Source organism: Podarcis filfolensis (genome assembly GCF_964270895.1).
Source record: "Podarcis filfolensis genome assembly, chromosome: 1".
Classification (NCBI taxonomy): Eukaryota; Metazoa; Chordata; class Lepidosauria; order Squamata; family Lacertidae; genus Podarcis; species Podarcis filfolensis.
Genome location: NC_139604.1, coordinates 44,899,731 through 44,920,339, shown reverse-complemented (window position 1 = coordinate 44,920,339; position 20,609 = coordinate 44,899,731). Strand labels below are relative to the sequence as shown.

Sequence of the window (20,609 nt, the reverse complement as noted above, 5' to 3'; positions counted from 1 at the left end):
TCCACCCTCTTCACATAGAAAGCAGGTTCCAGACCTCTGCTGGGATCTTATGTTAAGTCCTATTTATACATGGCACAAATGATTTAGTGCCAATTTTGCAACATGTACAAAGTTGGAAATTTTAATTAAAAGTAGTTCAGGGCTCAAGCCAGCCAGCTATGTTCCCTTCCAGAATACCCCGCTTTTCTGGTTTTCTTTTCCAATGTATATTCAGCATGCCTTTTAATTTTTTTAAAAAAGATTTTTTGTAGTTCTCCAAACTTTGAGACTACCCCAAGCCTGCCTTTTTTCAGTTACATATGTGTCTGCACTCCCAATCTTGGTTCATTATTAGAGACAGAATCGTCTAGTAACTAGCCTATCACATCAAAAACTCATCAAACATGGTTGCATGAGTACATCCTTTTCCTGTAGCCACTATTCTTCTCAACAGAGGTATGTGTGTTGAGAATGATTTTTTATATTACAAGGTGGTGAAAAGCAGATGAATGAGTGACTTGTGTTTCCATTTCTCATGCTTTGTTTGAATAATTAGCTCATTCATTTTACCTGTGGTCAAATCCATGAATTTAAAAAGGTTTTTGGAACCTTTGCATCTCACTGTGAGAGTAGATGTTCAAGTACAGTACGTATCCCCTTTGAATGTTAAACTATCCATACAAACAGTGAAACCATTAGTAATTTGTGCACCTACTTTCTGCTGAATCTTGTAATTTGTGAATTTCTCTCTCTCTTTTTCTCCCCCCTCCCCCTCTCTCTTCCCCCCTCTCTCTCTGACACACACCCACACACACACCCCTCAAGTGGAGTGGCAATTTCTCATATCCCCCACAGCCATATCCCATAGTAGGTGTTTCAGAAATATCATCCAGATTAAATTAGCCAGTGCATCGTATGATGCTCAGCAGCAGCACTTAGTTGGTATAAACTGAACACTTCAAGTTAATGTAATAAAATAGCTATAAAGATGTGTGAATGAAAAATAATGCCTTTTGTTACAAGCTTTTTCCCAGGCAAATGCTTTGTGTCTCTTTGTTACCTTATATGCTTCATCTTCCATTCTTGCTGTAATACTTGTTTCCTAAGAATACAGAGTTGGTAGGCTGAAAACATTTAAGTTCAGTGGGCATCATCTGCCCTTGTCTAGTCCTTGTTTAATACTTCTAAATGATGAAACTGAAGTCCCAGTTCTACTGAATTTAAAGCTAAATGGAAAAAGGGGAACTGTTACTTCCGAGGATGTGGACAGGCTGCTTGGACAAGTGAAACCGACCACCTGTCTCCTTGATCCTTGCCCATCCTGGCTCATAAAAGCGAGCCGGGAAGAGCTGGGCGATGGGCTCCGTGGACTCTCTGTGAGGGAGCTTTCCCAGACCCGCTGAAACAGGCAGTTATTAAACTGCTTCTTTAAAAACCATCTTTAGACCTGGCCAATATGGCCAACTATCACCCAGCCTCAAATCTTCCATTCTTGGGCAAAGTGATTGAGTGGGTGGTTGCTGAACAACTCCAGGCACGCCTGTTTCCCAGTTTTCCTGGATCTCTCAGCGGTCTTTGATACCATCAACCATGACATCCTTCTGTACTATCTAGAGGGGCTGGGAGCTGGGGGCACTGTTATACAGTGGTTCCGCTCTTTCCTCCTGGGCCGTGTTCAGAAAGTGGTGGTGGGGGATGAGTGTTCAGACCCCTGGGCTCTCACTTGTGGGGTGCCTCAGGGTTCCATCCTCTCCCCCATGCTTTTTAACATCTACATGAAGCTGCTGGGAGAGATCATCAGGAGGTTTGGGCTGGGTGTTCATCAATATGCGGATGATACCCAGCTCTACCTCTCTTTTAAATCAGAACCAGTGAAGGCGGTGAAGGTCCTGTGTGAGTGTCTGGAGACAGTTGGAGGATGGATGGCGGCTAACAGATTGAGCTGGAATTCTGACAAGACAGAAGTACTGTTTCTGGGGGACAGGGGGTGGGCGGCTGTGGGGGACTCCCTGGTCCTGAATGGGGTAACTGTGCCTCTGTAGGACCAGATGCGCAGCCTGGGAGTCATTTTGGACTCAAAGCTGTCCATGGAGGCGCAGGTCAATTCTGTGTCCCGGGCAGCTGTCTACCAGCTTCATCTGGTATGCAGGCTGAGACCCTACCTGCCCGTGGACTCTCTTGCCAGGGTGGTGCATGCTCTGGTTATCTCCTGCTTGGACTACTGCAATGTGCAGTACATGGGGCTACCTTTGAAGGTGACACGGAAACTACAACTAATCCAGAATGTTGCAGCTAGACTGGTGAGTGGGAGTGGCCGCCGAAACCACATAACACCGGTCCTGAAAGACCTACATTGGCTCCCAGTACGTTTCCGGGCACAATTCAAAGTGTTGGTGCTGACCTTTAAAGCCCTAAACGGCCTTGTCCCAGTATACCTCAAGAAGTGACTCCACCCCCATCGTTCTGCCCGGACACTGAGGTCCAGCTCCGAGGGCCTTCTGGCGGTTCCCTCACTGCGAGAAGCCAAGTTACAGGGAACCAGGCAGAGGGCCTTCTCAGTAGTGGCGCCCGCCCTGTGGAACGCCCTCCCACCAGATGTCAAAGAAGTAAACAACTATTGGACTTTTAGAAGACATCTGACGGCAGCCCTGTTTAGGGAAGCTTTTAATATTTGATGAATCAATGTATTTTAATCTTTTGTTGGAAGCCGCCCAGAGTGGCTGGGGAAACCCAGCCAGATGGGTGGGGTAGAAATAATATATTATTATTATTATTATCATCATCATCATCATCATTATTATTATTATTATTATTATTACCGCCTCTGTCACCTTACAGCTATTTTTTAAAGCTCAGTTCTAGGGCCAGGATCCGCAGTGCTTCTGACATAGCTTGAGGGGCAGATCCCCTGCACTTAAATCCAGCACAGAGCCAGTTACTCCCTAAATCACATCACCCATATGCTTGAACAGGTAGGGCAGAGGTTTTCCTTCTTTCTGTTTCTCCTCTCTTAGTAAATATTGAGAAGGCAGTACAAGAGGACAACGTGTTGAGGTTCCCTCAAAATGCTCTACCATCTTCCAAGGTTTTGCAGAGGGTCAGTGGGCAGAGGAAAGCAATTTGTTTCTCCCCTTTAGCTTGTTCATTTACCAACCACTATTTGCTACCTTTGATTGTTGCAAAAACCAATGCAGCAGTTTTCCAGGTCTTCTTACAAAATTGCTTCCATGCTGCTGCACCATACATTATAGAATAGAGCAATTCATGTTTTTTGGGGGGGTGGAACAGAAACCTTGAACGTTGATTCCACGTTCAATTTTTCTGATGACATACAGCTGAAAAGAAAGAATTCTTTCCATCTAGCCCCATACCTTCTTCATTTACTCTTTTCTAATTAGCATCAGATATGTGTCAGTAGTATTTAGAACAATTAATGCTTTAAAGATGGGAGTCACCACAAGTTTTCCTTCTATTGAGACCAAATTGAAAACATACATCATTTGTTCAATTGCTAGTACAGTCAAGTTACTTGGTTTATTTACTTTTGTGTTGGTTGGTTACTGACTAAGATCATGGGGTCTAATTTTTCCATTCTGTTACACAAATAGTTTTACAATCAAATTGAGTTGGTTCAGTTAGAATGCCTCAATATAAAAGTGATGTTATAGATTAGGGACATGATCCATGTTATCAAAAGCAGGGCTGCAAAGTAAGGTCCAAACTAGACATGATGCCAAATGTGGCGGTAGCAATCATGCTTGCACTGTTTTAAAAATGGAACATGTGATGGCAGTGCTTTTTGGGAATGTAGCAGGGGGCGGGGAAGAGTGAGATTTAACCTTTTCCTTTCCTACGGAGGTTCTACTGAAAATTGTTACTCCATTGACACCAAGCAGAGCTTTCCTCTGGGGCTAATAACATATGTGGATATTTTTGCTGCAGGGAAGAAAAGGGACAAAAATATCCCCTCCTCATCAGCCTTAAAAACCCACACACACATTCAAGACTGAGTGCTAACCAAGCATTTATTGTGATTTCTAATTTGACCCTAGAGGGCTTAACTCCAGAATCTACTTGGTTTGCTAGAAGAAGAGCCATGATGACACCATTATAGAGTACCTCTCACTTTATAAGTTGGTCCCAGGTGAGAAGAAGGAAATCGAAGGGCATAGGAGAGGCACAGTAGCATGACTGAGCTTGGGGGCAATTATCTCAGTGTGTCTAATTAGGTGGCCTTTCCACCTGAGGAATAAGAGACAGTAGCCTAGTTTGCACATAATACTAAGTCATGGCTTGTTCAACTATGAGTTGTCACAAAGGCTTTCAGAAAATCATGGCTTGTTTCTTCAGTGTTTGTTTTGTTTTCTAGCTGATCTAGCTGGTCTTTATAGCTAAGGAGAATCTGGAGTGTGGTAGTTAAACAAGCCACAGTTAAGGAAGCGGTCTGGGTTCACATATAACACCAAGCAATAGTTAAAACAAGCCAAGGTTCATGTGCCAACAACAAACCATGGTTTAGTACAGTGGTTTGTTGAAAGCAAACAAATAATAGCGAAGCTAATGGACGAGCTCCAATGGTTTAGTGTTATGTGTGAACCAAGTTGGTATGAAAACTTTGCAGAGTTCATTCACAAGGTTTTGAGCCTGACTGTAAATGGTTCTGTGAGCCAATTTTACATTTTGAGCATGCAGGGAAGGAGAATTCGAGCCCTAGCAGGTTACTAGGGGCAACACTGGGGCTTTGATGTGAAAACTAACAGCTGGGGAAATGGAGAGGATGGTAACCAAGAGCTGACTGACTCAAGTGGAGATCTGAGGAATGATTGGCCCCAGTCTGACTGACGAAAGTGAAGAATAACATCTGGCAGAGAAAGAGAAAATGACCCAGCACATGTGCAAATAACTGGGTGAAAGGAACACAGTGGCATATCCTCCAGCATTTCACAGATGAAAATGGACACGCTTGTAACATGCCTATTTTCATAACAAGGAGGACGACAGCCAGAGTCCCTCCCTCCTGCTCCCTCTGCCTGCTGTGTGTTCTGCTTGCACTGCGGTAGCCCATCCTCCGCAAATTTACAAGCAAAGAAGCTGATTCTTTTGTTTAATGGTATATTAATTGTAATTAAATGTAATTTTCCTACAGTACCTCATAAATGGTTCAAAATAAAGCTTAGTTGCTGCTGTATGTGAAATGGTAGGCTGTGCACCACATTGTCAGGGCTGGCCCAAGATATTTTACTGCCTGAAGCAGAAGAGCAAATGATTCCTCTCACCCCACTCAGGCCAAGGTCACTGCCACATCTGAATTGGATGAAGATGAGAAACAGAGCTATCTATCATCAGCAGACTGACTTCACCAAGTAGTGTCATGCAGATTTTCAAAAGCAGGGGAGATAAAACTTGGATGACCCACAGTCTCATAGTACCACATTTGAAGCTTAAATTGCAGGTAGGAGTGGAACCAAGTGGGAGTGGTTCCTCTAGCTGCCAACACACCAAGGTAGACCAGAAGGATATCATATTCAATGTTTTGAAAAGGCGAATTCATGGGGTCATGAAGACTACCTGGTTGACTATTCCTGGGGTAAGTTGTCGGTTACGATGAACAATACTATTTCATTCCCTAAACCAGCAAGGGCAGCCCTGCAAATTCAGCAGGGTGAAGCAACCTGCTTCAGGGAGCACCATGAAGGGAGACTGATGAAGGCAGGAACTGGTACCTAATGGTGCAGCCACATTTTAAAGTGTTGGGCTTAGCAGGGGTGCGGACATCATTTGGGCTCTGCTTCAGGCAGCCAAGAGTATTGGGACAGCACCACAAGCCAGGTTAAAAACTGAGCCAGTAAGGATCTAGATATTCAATAGAACCTGGAGTTGACCAGTCATAACCTGTTTAAACTTCTTACTCCAAAATGGCAAATTAGAGAGCAGCCTATGGTGAGTCTCTGGGGATAAAACACTCGAAAAACCACCAAGGTAAGACCCTTCCAAATGTGAAATCAGCAGCAGAGGACACCTATACTGAAGTGCTTTTCAGTGGGTCCCTACATGGTGGTTGTCATGTTTAAATCAGCCTTAAGCTTTCAATGTTTACTGCTGCAAATTTATGTTAAAAGCTACTGGGCATGACTAGCACTTTCAGTTCTGGTATAGTAGGGCTTGATATATTGCCCCCTGTTTATTCCTGAAGCAGAGGTATAATTTTCTGCAGCTGCCAAATTTGAATTATATTTATACCTCTTGCTGTACCTCAAGAGGACTGTGTAGAGACAAAGCATCCATCAGGATATGAAATGTAGAACATGAAGCTTTAACTAGTAAACTACTCAGGGCTGTGTCAGAAAACACCTGAGAGACAGTAGCAGGTTCTCATCTGGGCTGGAGTGCCTCAATATGATAAAGGCAAATGTTTGCTTCTAAACTGTCGCAAGAGTTCTCAGGTGTCTGTAATGATAACCTAAGGCATGATTGTGGGGATCCCTGTTCCGCTTCTTAAGTTATTCTTGGGAATATCCCTGGCATTACACTTAGCCCAGCACGTGTCTGAGGAAGACCATTCCACTGTATTAGTGGGTGGTGGGCTCTTACTGGCTCAGAGCATCCAAAGATGGGACAAAGGAATAATAGTGAGCCAACAAGGTCTTATGCAACTCCCCTCCATCATAACATTTAGGATAGCTAGATTATTTTCTGTACATTTCTGTTTAATTCATTATTATTATTTTTATCGGGAGCAACGTCACTACTTTGCAGACATTGGGATACTGTCCTGTTATTACACATTCCAGCATATTTGTTCTTGTCCCACTTCACATGCTCTGGAAGCTGGTACATACACCAGAAATTACTGGTAGCGGCTTCCACATGAAGCGAGTGTGACTTCAGTGCTTTGCCTGTTGGTGTTGCTTGAGAGTTGTGGGACTTTCTGTCAGGCTGTGCCCGTGGTGTTAAGAATCCACATCCCATCCTCATCCATGCTACTGTAGAGCTGTACCCATAATATTTGACATGTTTCCCAAGAGGACCCAAGCTCAATGGTAGGACACATGCTTTGTCCGCATAAGGTTCCCAGGTTCAGTTCTGGGCATTTCCAATTAAATGATCTCAGCATTCATCTCAGAAATACCTTGGAGAACGTTTGCCATTAGTGGTCTGGATAGGCCACTTATTCAGTTAAGAAAGCACCGTATCCATAGAAAACTGATTCTCTTAATTGTGCATTACTCAGGGTGAAATCCAACATTTTACAGAGCTGTAGCATCTCCAGTGTTGACAGATTAAGGACCCTGGAGGTACTAGCAGGGAGAGCTTCACATAGCCAATAAAGAGGCTTTAGAAAGGGAAAACATATGTGAGATGTTTCGAGGAGTATGATCTCAAACCTCTCACTGTTCTTTATAACCCGCATGTCCAGCATCCCCCAAACCTGCAATACAAGTCTGAACTCAAATTACCATTTTTTTCAAAAGCTTTTTTTGGAAGCAGGTTCAAAATGTGAATATTTCTCCTATACTGCAATCTTAGTACCCATTTACAGAGTGGTATTTGAATCACATTGGGACGCGGGTAGCGCTGTGGGTAAAAGCCTCAGTGCCTAGGACTTGCCGATCGAAAGGTCGGCGGTTCGAATCCCCTCGGCGGGGTGCGCTCCCGTTGCTCGGTCCCAGAGCCTGCCAACCTAGCAGTTCGAAAGCACCCCCAGGTGCAAGTAGATTAATAGGAACCGCTTACTGGTGGGAAGGTAAACGGCATTTCCGTGTGCTGCACTGGCTCGCCAGATGCAGCTTTGTCACGCTGGCCACGTGACCCAGAAGTGTCTCCGGACAGCGCTGGCCCCCGGCCTCTTAAGTGAGATGGGCGCACAACCCTAGAGTCGGACACGACTGGCCCGTAACGGGCAGGGGTATCTTTACCTTTACCTTTACTATTTGAATCACATTACTGGTTTGGGCAAGTGAATCTGAGAATAACAAACATTGATCCATTGTCTTATTAGTGAATAAGACAGTGAGAGACCTTTTCATTAGCCAATAATGTGTTGGGGTATTTTGGAATATTTTTTCTGCCTGGAAGACACAGTGTGCGTTCTGATAACTGGTTTTTGGGTAGTCAGAACTCTGGAGTTTAACAATATTTGATTCAATTCTGTTATTCATACTGGCAAAAGTGAAGTTAAAGTACCGGTAGATTCAGTGCCAAGTTGCAGCTGTTAAAGAGTTACTAAGAGCCAGAGACAGATGAGCAAGCAGGGATTCAGTATAAAGAAAAATGAAGATATTTTGGCTGCACTCCACAAATCAAACACAACTGAGCACTTGAACTGAAGCTGATATCATACTGATTTATATGGGACAAAACTATGTTCAAGTAAGTACTTAGATTTAACTAGTTTCTGGATGTCCACCCCATTCATTTAAAAGGGGCTGACTTCACAATCCTGTGCATTTCTACTCAAAAAGCCTTGCTGAGTTCAGTGGGACTGAACTTTCAGGTAGGCGTGTATAGGATTGCGGCCTTGGACTGCAGTCATGCCTGTTTACCTGGGAGTGTCCCTTTGGATCTAGCAGGCCTTACTTTGAATAAACATGTATAGGACTGCAGGGTACATTAGCTGCAGTCCAAGTAGGTACTAATAATGAAAGTGAGATGAAAGCCAGATGAAAGTGACAAGAGGATTCCTGCACCTTGATCTTCCTCCAGAGTTCTGGCTCTTCGTCCTGGCCTGGCCTTGCTTGGACAAACACCTATTCTCAGTGGTGAGTATTCCTGTGGATCATGAGTAGCACCACAGTTAAAGTTAACCACAGTTCCAAGCTTGGACAAAAAAGGACAAGCTGCAATTAGTTGAAAATAGAAGCAGATTCTATATCCATTTAGTATAACATTTAGCATCATAGCTGAGCCAGGCTCTTGGCTACATATCACGGTTGTAGAGCCACTGTGGAGTGAGGGCAATGTCCTCACTCCAGCATCTTGTGGGCAGAAAAATGGCTTGCAGCCATTGGAAACTAGATGATTGCTTCTACCAAAACAATCAGTGAAAAAGGCTTGAAAAGGGTGAAAAGGAAGGGCTTTGAATCATCTAAAAATCCCCTGGCCATCTTTCAAGCTGGGGAAAAAAAAAGATTGGTAAATTAACCCTGATAGTTATATGTTATGTAATATTTGGGTGACATCTAGAATCCGAAATCTCTAAAGAAGAAAAGGTTTCTAAGACTCTTAGGAGGGACATTTTTGAAAAGTACATAATCCAATTTATTTATATTAATATATTCAGTTTATTTATTGTAGAATATATTCAAACATTACATGAAAGTGTGGAGACTTGAATTCGAAAGCATACTTTTCCTTTAGCATAACATTGTTCCAACTGAAGCTGGAACAGCCTACAATGTATTGCACGCTGGGGAACTATTCAGTTCAACACAATCTTATTCTGTCTTGCAGATGTCTAAGATAAAAATACACAGTGCATTTGCTCATTGACGGTGGATTCATTATTCCTTGCAGTTTTCCAGTAATTACTAGTTTCTTGGTTTCTTGGTCCCTCCTCATATATAGTCCTCTTTATTTTGCGTCCTCTGCAAGAACATTGTCTTAAGTGTTCTATGGCATTAGATATTAATTGTGCTTGAACTTTTATTTTCTGCCAATCAGAGTTTTGGCAGGATCTTTCATACAGCTACAGTATGTTAGCCATAAGTTAACAGTCTAACCCAGCCTCTACCAACCTATTGCCCTCCAGATGTTTTGTGCTGCCTAATGGTAGTTGTGGTCCAAAACATCTGGAGGGCACCAGGTTGGTGAAGGGTGGGCTAGGCTAGGCTATCTTAGTTGTAATGTTCCCCTGGCAAAAATCAGGAGTAGCCCAGGTGCTCAATGTTCATAGGTCTAGGAACACATGTACTTAAAAAACAGATAACATTCCACATTTGTTGCATAGCCTCAGGTTATGAGCCAGGCTATTTTAGATAGGTGATTTATATTCTCTTGGATTCTCCTCCTCCTCCTCCTCCTCCTCCTCCTCCTCCTCCTCCTCCTCCTCTTCTTCTTCTTCTTCTTCTTCTTCTTCTTCTTCTTCTTCTTCTTCATCTTCTTCGTCATTTATTGAATTTATATACCACCTTATATCCGGGGGTCTCAGGGTGGTTCACAGAAATCTCCTTAGGAATTTGTCTTTATTTTAAGAGGACAGAGCCCTGCTTCACCAAGTCAAAACCACCAGCATAAGCGCCTTTCTGTATGCATTGTGATGCTGGTGCACATCTCCGTCTGTGTCGCAATGATTAGCTGAGCCGTGGTGAACGGCTGGGTGTGTCTCTTGAAGAGAACGGAGATGCATCCGAGGTGGAAGGGTGGACACTAGCTCTTTCTCACATGGGATTTGTTTCCCACAGTTCCAATGGGACTATACCTTCAGTGTGTTTGGTTTGACCACATTTAATTGATTGTATCAGAACTCTCCGTGGGCCCAGTACCTTCTAGATATATTGTTTCATGTGCTTACTTGGGCCAAGTTGTCGTGGTATCTTTGCTCTCCTATAAGTGAGTTTTTGAACGATTACCATATTCATTCTTTGCCTTCTTTAGCGGTGCCATTTGGCAGAACTCTCTCATTGCATTCTCTCCATTTTATATTTTTGTCTACAGAATAATAATTCAACAGCCCATTCACTGATGCTGGTACCACCTATTGTCCTTGTACCTTTGTCGTACCTGCTATTCCCAAGTATCTGTTTTGCTTTTGTTGTCCACTGTTGCCATTAAACATGCAGCTGTTTTCCGCTACAGGTATATACAGGCCTTTTGGCTTAGATCAAGTGTGTGTGTGTGTGTGTGTGTGTGTGTGTGTGTGTGTGTAGTATATTTGCTTTGTTTCCATCCCTGCTGGAAATGTGATGGCTACAGCTAGGAAGATCCAGTATGTCAATGGGGCATAATTATGAGGGTGTGGGTGGGCAAAGTAATTATGCCTATAGGGGTAGCTATTGTGGTGCCCTCTAGCTTTTGTTGAGCTTCATCTTGCATTCGTTTCAGCCAGCCAGCATGGCCAACGATCAAGTATTGTGAGAGTTATAGCCCAACAATATGTGGAGGGTACCTCATGGGCTACCCTAATGGTACTTCTGCCTGGGTGTGAGGGTGAAACAAACAGTGATCATGTTTTGGGAAACACAGCTTACAAATGAAGAAGTAAATATAGAGCTGGTTTCAGCACAAAGGGTAGAGAGAAGGGCGAGGAAATACAGCAGAATCCCTATCAATAAGCAGCAGAGCACTGACTTATTTTCCAGCCAGTATCTTGGCTGTGGCCCATTACAGTACTTGAAAGCTGAGCCACAAAAGCAATCTGCATATGAGTCACTCTGAGTTAGTCATCACAAACTCTCTTTAAGCTGCATCACCACTAGAGATTGCCTGGAACCAGGAGCCCAGAATTCAAGCTCCACTCTTCCTGGAAAAAGCTTTGGGCTGTTCTTTGTGGTTACCCTCTCAGAGGGGGCAACAAAGATGTTGGCGAGCTTCAGGCTAGCATGTTTGTCTTTACATTTGAGTAGACTTGTGTGTATGGCAGTATTTTGATTGAGCTTTGGGTTTCCAGCAGCTGGGGCAGTATTGATCCTAATCCGGTCATAACGAAGCACTTACAAGCCCCAGTGAGACTTAAGTGGGAGACTAAAGCTTGTATATAAGCCTCTTTTGCTACATAAAAATAAAAATGGCATCAATCAGTAGCAAAGGAAGAAGCAGATACCATATCTTCCAACATTTCTCAGATGAAAACAGGGACGTCCCTTTCCATAATGATAATTTTACTATTTATACCCCACACATCTTACTGGGTTTCCCCAGCCACTCTGGGCAGCTTCCAACATATATAAAAGCATAATAAAACATTAAACATTTTTTTTAAAAACTTCCTTAAACAGCCATGTGCTTTGGTGCTCAGCCACTAACTTCAGAGCTTCTAAAAACCTATTACAAAAAAAAAAAAAAGATTTCTAGAACAGACCATTTCAACCACTACTTCTCAGTGTTGGTAGCATGCATAGATGTTCCAGTGTTTGTGTTTGCCACATATGACTTACATCAGAATGGGGCACCTGTGGCTCTTATCATCAGACTGCCACTTCCCTCATCCCTGACTATGACCATGCTGGCTGGAGGAGATGGGAACTGGTGTCCAACAGCATTTAGGCCCTCAGATTCCTCATCCCTGACAAAATAAACTACACATAGCCAAATGCTCTGTTAATAACAAAAACAGAACCCAATGGAGCTGATATTGTCAATGGTAATATCTGCTACATTTTTTGCCCTTTTTGATCACACTTGATCCCCAGTTCAAGAATACCATCATATATTACAGTTAGTGACTCTTTCAAAACATTTCATGAGGAATTTCCTGCGAAAACAAAAGCCACATCATGTTTTCAACAAGAGCCCCTTTAATCCCATTCTGAAAATGAATTGCTATTAGGCAATGGGAATGAATACATTTTTATAGTTGCTAAATCACAGTAGAGTAACTCCATTAGACATGGGGGATATCATTGCCAATTAAATGGTCAAAAACACTGGTTACAGTTTAGACAAAATTAAGCACTTGTAAATGTCATTTATCTATGATTTCAGTAGGAGAGTGGCGCAGATTCTCAGAGTTACACTCCTGTGTACACTTACTTTGAAATCATTGTGACTTATTTGTTTATTTGATTGATTGATTTATATTCCACCCTTCATCAACAGATCTCAGAACGGTTCATAAGATAAAAGCATAAATAAACAGAAACCACAAAACAATAACCCCCTCCCACAAACACATTTAAAATATTTAAAATAAAATATTTAAAAGAATATTAATCAGCCTACACACACATTCATAGGATTGGTCTGCCACTCTTTCCCACTGAATTCAAAGAGTTTGTAAAGAGAGCTGATTTTGACTAAATGTTTCCTCATTTAACACAGAGACAAATATGATACAAGTATCATACATGGAATCTCTACACTGTTTTTCATTAGTGCTGCAGGGTAGATTCCCAAGAAAGCCAGGCATGCAGATGAACCATAGAAATTGACGGGTTTAGTGGCACAATCAACAGGTTATAAGGCTGTATGTAACTTTCTCTGGATTATGCCCCAAAGCAGGAAATTTCAAAGTAGAATGCTATTTGCCATGAGCCCGGCCTACTTTATCTTTACTCTGCTAAAAAATATTGTGTAATGCTAGCGACAGAATCAGTTATGAGATGTTATCCTCCAGTTATTCTGCTTGACAACTTTCAGTGGAACAAAACTGATGGAAGAAAACAGTCCAAAGAATGCAAATATTGCCACAGTAGCAAGCAACTTCTGTCATCGTCAGGGAAATAAATGTTGGAACTGTTGCAGTTTTGGAAGTTGCTTGCTACTGTGGTGTTTTGTTAAGTTCTTGGCTCACGTGAAGCCCTAGTTGTGAAAACAAGCAACTGATTGCAACATACTATTTGAGCACCAGCTTTGATTTGAAAGGGGGCGGGCAGTGGAGATCAAGAGCCAGTGGTTGTGTAGTGCCAAGATTACAAGTGGAAATACTCATGTTCAAATCCTCATTCAGCCATGAAGCTCACTGGCTGATCATGATCACAATCTGTCAAAGGGTGGTTGTGGGAAAATAAGTATTACGTACACCGCCATGAGGTTCCTGGAGAACATACAGGATACAAATTAATTTTGAAATCAAATACAATTTGTTTGTTTGTTAGTTATTTTAGAGTTGTCTGTCCTCCCTGTTTCTCCAAGGAGACTCAAGACTGCTAACCAACAGTACTAAAACAGACATAATCTCTGTACCCCACAATGTAAATTCAAATTAATAATATCTGATCTGCTTAACAAATAAACAAACAGCAAAAACAAACAAACCCCAAATCAAACCTAAACCAGAAAAATTGCACAGTTAACCAAAGCCTTTTCCACAAAGCAAGGTCTAAACACCCATAGAAGTATAGTGACAGAGCCCACTGGACCTCACTCAGCAAGGCATTCTGTTAAAATAAGCAGACAGGTGTATTGCTAGGATTCTTACAAAGAATGTTGGACTTGGTACACCTCTGAGTCAGCAAGGCTCTTCTTGCTTTCTTAAGCAAGAGTGCCTTCTTTTGAACCCATCAGGACTGTGCAGACTATGTAAAATGAATGTATGCAGAGTAGGGATTGGGATTATTCCTACTGGCCCTACTTTCTCCCTGGTATATATGTTCAGCATAACGTCTGGGTCCCCCCCCCCATGGGTCCCTTATACCTAGGCGGAGTCTATGGGTGCACAGTTTACATATGCATAGGTTATGTACAGACATATTATGTCTGATGTGTATAGGCCATCAGGTGCCAGTTCAGTCCCCGCTCTATGCATGTGCATACTACACAGACATAAGCATCTGAATAGTCCTTGATTCGTTAAGAGATGCTGATTATAGACTTCATAATGAACTGCTTTGTAAATTTAAAGCACACAAGTGAACCATGGGGAAAGCAAAAGTAGAGTTCTGAAGCTGGCCCATACTTCCACCAGAGGGCTCAGGAAGGAGTACACTTTGGTATACTGAACCTCCATTTTCCAAGCCACTGTACATCTGCATGCCAGTTGCTGAGGAGCAACAGTGAGGAAAGGTTTTCTTGCCCTGGTGGGTAGCTGGCTGGCCACTGTGGGAAGAAGAATGGTGGATCTTCAATTTGCTCTCTCAAGACTCTTTTTACACTGTAAATCTCTACTAAACTGTGGAATGAAATTGGGGATGGAGGTATGCAGGCAATATTGGTGGGTAATATCAAGCCATAGAATGGAAAGTAGGGAAGAACAGGAGATCTGGCATACATATTTTTTGTCCAGAAAGGCAAACCATCTCCATCACTGTAACACTTTTAGTAGATGTAAGGATTCAGCTTACAAGGAGAAACAACAGCTTGAAAGTTCTTAGTTCAACTTTCTTTGTTTCTGTAATACTCGCTAATAAATGAGGCAAAACGGGGTGGGGGTGGAGGTGGAAATAGCATATGGGAAGCTCTCCTACATAGAGACTTTCATTCCCCAACTCTCTGCTTGAATGCTTTTACTATAAGCACAAACATAGTTCAGGTCACCAGGTCAGAAAGCTGGGTGCTGCCCGGAGCATGCTTGCTGAACATTAGTAACCTCTCAATTTTCAAATAGTCCCAAGAAATCCTTTCTCCGTCATCTTTCGTTTTAACTTTTGCCTGCTGTCTGCTGAACTCTGACTACTGGGGTTTGAGTGGAAAAACCTACTTGAAATGGAAATTGCCTAGCATTGCTTTTCTGGTGGGACTGCCAAATCAGATCAGAATGATGTGGATTGCTTCCTATTAGTTTAAATTAATAGCAGGTACCAGCATTTGCAGTGATATCAGATCGTGCAATGTACTTGAACAAAAGTTATGCAGGCCCTGGGATGGATTCTATTTTCATATGAAGACAAAAGAAAAGAAAAGAAAGCTTCAGAAAATGGTACTTAATTATGTTACTGAGAACCATGGTTCTTTTTGTTTTTGTTTTTTTTAGGACGATGCTTTGCAGTCCTGTAAACATTGAAGGGGTCAGGTCTATGGTGGAACAAATCCACTTGGCTTAAACCTTCAGGCAGTGTTGAGATTCTTTGCCAGAGAGGTGTGTGGTCTTCCACCCTCTTTTCAGAAAGAGTGGTGCACATATAGTGAGAGGCAAATAGGTTTACTTAGTCCAAGTGGAGACACTTGTTTGAACCATGCCTTTCTGCAAAAAAAGTAATATAATATATTCAGTTTAATAAGAATGGGGTTCAACTCATTCAGTGCTAGGGAGCTATTCACTATCGCAACAAGGTTTGTGAATTCCCCCTCCCCCCTTGTACAGACTTGTGAGCAAGCCCCATTGGAATAAGTAGAGCTTAGTTCTAAGGATCAGGGTGCAACACATGGCAGTTTAAATTGGCTCCAAAGATGGTGGGGGTTATTTTTTTTATTTGTTATAATGGTATGTAGTTTTGTGTTCTTATACTGCAAACTAACCTGTGATCCTCAGATGAAGGGCAGGATAGAAATTAAATAAAGACATAATGACCAAGTCCTACTGAAAGCAAAAAGACTTTACTGTTACCAAATTGTCCTGTTGGTTGCATACAGAGCTGCATAGGAAATAGAATCAGAGAATTGTAGAGTTGGAAGGGACCACAAGGATCATCTAGTCCAACCCCCTGCAATGCAGGAATCATTTGCCCAACGTGGGGCTCAGATTCAGAACTCTGAGATTGAGAGTCTTGTGCTCTACCAACTGAGCTAGAATTTAGGTACTCTGGAAGCACACTTATTGAATTGTTGAAAAATAGACAAGTCCCTCAGGCTAGCTTTACTCTGAACATGGGTGGCCATGACTACAAGTTTGTGTCATTGAAGTGCATAGTGTATGCACTGTGTGAAGAAAAACACCAACCAGAACTATGCACAGTATTCTGTGAATAGGATTCATAACATAAGTAGAAAAGATTGTGGCAACTACAGTTTTTAAGTAAGTTTGCATGCACCCTAACTTTGGCTGGATTGAGACCCCTATATAGAATTGGACTCAGCAACTGATAACTTCCATTGGTAACAATAGTGAGAGTTTCACACCACCAGTCACCCTTGCAACTTGCTTGCAGTTAACTAACTCTGTAGGGAGGTGGAGTTAATTCATGGGACTGTCTAAGAATAAGGATGACCTATCAAAGGAAATCCATGCATTCCAAGAAGCATTCCAGGAGACATTTTGTGAATGGAAGAAGTTTATGCCAGAAATTGGCTTTTAAAGAACATAGATACTATATAAGACAAGTGCAAGATTAGCATCTGTAGCTCCGTCGTCTTTACCCAAACCAGCAATCTGTTCTAGGCTACGAGCTGGGGAAAAGGTTTCAGGTTTTACTAGCCATCTGGTTTACCTATTGGTATACCAGTGGTAATAAATGACATCAGTATTTTCACAACCAAATGACATTGGTGGGATTCTATTACACCAGGGATATTTGGGTATATGAGCCCAAAGACATTTCTAGTTAACAAGGTTACTGGTATTGACTTTGCTGAGTTAATAACAGATGTAGCAACCAATGTATGAATTTCAGTTTTTCCACAACACTGGGAAAAATGAGAGCTTCTATCCATGCCCACCAGACTAATGAGTCTCAAGTGTTTCATTTCCATTGCAGACAAATTAAGGGAGAAGGAAGGGGGCTTACCATGCCTTAGGCTTTATGCCATCAGAAGCCTCAGCATATCAAACCAATAGGAAAATTATTTTTATTTTTGAGGTTTAACATTCCCTGTGTAGATGAGATCTTCAAAAGAGCTTAGTTCACCATTTAGGCATCTGCCTAAACATTAAGGGAAGAGCTTCCCCCTGTTGAGTTCTTTGAAAAGCTAGTCTTACTGCAGTCTCACAGCCCTTTTCAAGGGTGGTGAAGGTGAATTTACTTCAAACACTGCTTTGAGCTTCAAACCTTCTGTGTGATATCTTTATAGTCTGCTGCTTTAAAAACATACCATTTGTAGGTGAGTGAAATGGAAGGGAAGAATAGGATATTGTGGCTCTTGATCCTTGCATTTGTTCATTTATTCTGCTATGCCAAAAGGGACCAGAGCCATTAGGTTGTTGCTTAATGCCTTCTTAAAGAATGGCAGTCATGTGAGTCATTTGTCGGCCCTTTTGACTGAAGGTAATTATGAGCCATTCAGAAATATACTTTTTGGGAACACTGTTGAATCTGCTGTGGCCTTTGTAACCATTGATCCTCTCTGTCTGACAGAGTTGGAGTTGGAGGAATTCTTACTTTTCAAGAAGGTTCCAGAAGGCGGTGGTGGTAGCCTGCTGCTGTATTTTCCCATAGGGCGCTGCACAGTTCTATGCTGTTTCCTATCCTTTTCAACATTTATGTGAAGCCACCAAGAGAGGTATTTGGAAGGCATGGCATTCAGTGCAATCAATGTGTGGTTGTCACACACTTGCTTCCCTCCTATCTGTCACATACAACTGAGGTGACTTATTCCATATCACTGATGAGTTGGATGGCGGCCAATAAATTGAAGCCGATTAAAGATAAAACAGGTATTGATGGTAGGAAAATCTCTTGTTCAGGATAGTGGATAGTGCCATTATATAGTTTAACCACTAGATGGCAATCTAATTAGTTGTATCTGCATGGGGTCAGGGGGAGCTGAGATGTTAAATACCTTGCTTGGCTTTGTGACCTCTTCCATGAGAGGTGAATAGCTATTCTGTTTCTTCTCTTTAGTTGGAGGGACTTTGCCACTGCTGTACTTGCCTTGGTGACTTTTGTATTAGATTATTGCAATGCACTCTGTATGATATGGCTCTGAAGACTGCCAGGAAACTACTCCTGGCCCAGAAAGACTAGTGTGGGCAGGAGGGAACATATTACAACTGCTTTTAAACATCAGCACTCCGAAAAAGGTCGCTTACAAGTGCAATTCAGCATGATAGTGAGAGAGAACCATGGCTAGTCATAGAATACAAATTTGGACTAGATGGATCAGTGTTCCAACACAGTAGAAGAAGGCCTCATCTCATATACTTCTATTAATAACTAAATAAATTTTAAACTGTTTTGGAAGCATAGCTGAGAAGAGATCTAGAAATGTAATACAAACATACACACCTACATAATGCATAACATAAATAGTGTGCCTGAAGAAAATATTAGGGCTGTCACAATGAATCATAAGAGTAATTAATATAATGCAAAATATTTTATACATTCTATATAAACATTATAATTATTTATTGCCCATATAAAATGAAAGCATCACCCATGCAACTAATAAAATCATCCACAACTGGGTTATGAGACTATTTCTGCCTATGATAGATGGGATATATTCCCTCATAAACCTGAATCAACGTTCCCAAACTTCTACCTACCATTATTGACAGGCTCAACCAAAACAGAATAAAATATAAAAATATGTAATATTACGGGAAAACTGCAGCAGGGCTTGAAAAACATCTAATACCAGTTTCCTCAAATGCTGCTGCTAGCACTTAGAATGTGTGTGTGCATGTGTGTGTGTGCGTGTGTCACACACACATACTGTTCTGTGAAGGCTTAGTAGCTAAGATTGTGAAAAAAAGCTATCAAAACATCCTAGAGCAAAGAATTGAAAGCCTAGATGTAACTTAAATGACTCATCTAATCAATTTAACAATATGAGGGGAAAGAAATATAAGTTGTAGCTGGCTCTAAATTTGAGAAATAATGGTTCCTCTTAATAATCAGGTGTCTTCTTCCATTATTATTATTATTATTACTACTACTACTACTGCTACTACTAAGGTTTGCAGTGGTTTGGCCCATTAATCAGCCCACCAGGATTTGCCTCTAAAAGAAAGAAAGCAAAAAGCAGAATGAGAGGAGGACAATGTGAAAGTAAGCTGAAAGAGGGAGGGAGAAGCTTTGACTCACCTGTGCTTCCTCAGCAGCCAGGGAAGAGAGCAGCAAGCCCCAAAGGCGAGAGAGCAGAAGAAGCTGCAGCAGAAGCCCTGCCGAGCCCAGACTGCCACAACTGGTGGAGGTCTCCCATACCAGAAGCCAAGACAAACAACTGGGGGAAGCAACTTCCAGAGAGGTATTCCAAACAGGGAAGACTACAAAACCTGAACATCTTTCCAGTTGGCACCCTCGGGTGAGGCCTGAGAATCCACAACAAGGTCAGCCACCATTTGGACTTCAAAGTGCCCCAGGGATGGATAGAGTCCCCTGTGAGGGTTTAGTTCTCCCCCTGCCCTTTGCAGCTAGGAGCTGATGACAAACCTGACAATAAGAACACAGTGAAAACTCAAGACCGTGTTGAATAGTTGGACATAAACTCTTTCATGCCTGTGTCCAGATAAACTTTTATCTGGATAATTATGTTTACAATATAATGGAGAGAAACTTGGTATGACCCGAAGTTGTGAAAGATAAAATGTGGTCCAATGAATAGTGTTAGACTTGGATGTGAATATGTGAGTTTTAGTCAAGCTAGTGTCCATTGAGTGACTTTGAGTTACTGTAGCTGTTCTAGGCCTCAGGGATTTAATCAGGATTTAATTTATAGTGTTATACTTTTATTACCAGAAAAGGGAAGCTTCTAGTGCTTGCCTAATGTATTGTCTCCACCATCTCCACAAACAGATTTGTAGTCTTTTTCTTGGCATAAAGAGGCTAGCATAGAAGGAACTTAGTACTTCAGGACCTGAAGCCATTTCTTGAAACTTGTGTGTTTACTTGTCTGTGAGTGGAAATTATAATTGCCTCTGTTGGCTTCTGTTCCACTGAAAAATTCCCATGTATATTAAATACTCGCAGTCGGATAGCTCATGCAAAAGAGCGTTTTGTACCCCAATCCTAAGCCTCGTCTATGAAAGTAACTTCCACTGAATGTTGGCCTTAGACCAGGGGTCAGCAACCTTTTTCAGCCATAATCCCTCAGACCATGTGGTGGGCCGGACTGTATATATTTTTTTGGGGGGGGGGATGAACAAATTCCTATGCCCCACAAATAACCCAGAGATGCATTTTAAATAAAAGCACACATTCTACTCATGTAAAAACATG

At 42.0% G+C, this 20,609-nt stretch overlaps 1 protein-coding gene across 18 annotated transcripts in view; it reads left to right on the top strand.

Annotated features, from left to right (window-relative positions):
* The window catches only part of KALRN (kalirin RhoGEF kinase), a 512,792-nt gene that overhangs the window by 87,624 nt on the left and 404,559 nt on the right, over positions 1-20,609 (top strand). For 9 of the 18 annotated variants that reach the window (XR_014541086.1, XM_083583675.1, XM_083583674.1 and 6 more), the window contains exon 2: positions 19,490-19,720. The exons of 7 other annotated variants lie outside the window; for them this stretch is intronic. Coding sequence is in view for 10 of the 11 variants with exons in the window: in XM_083583675.1 (XP_083439801.1) it covers positions 19,490-19,720 (231 nt within the window). In the remaining variant the exon portion in view is untranslated. The remainder of the gene's footprint in view (positions 1-19,489; positions 19,721-20,609) is intronic. 2 more of the 18 variants (XM_083583665.1, XM_083583672.1) reach the window with 1 other exon arrangement.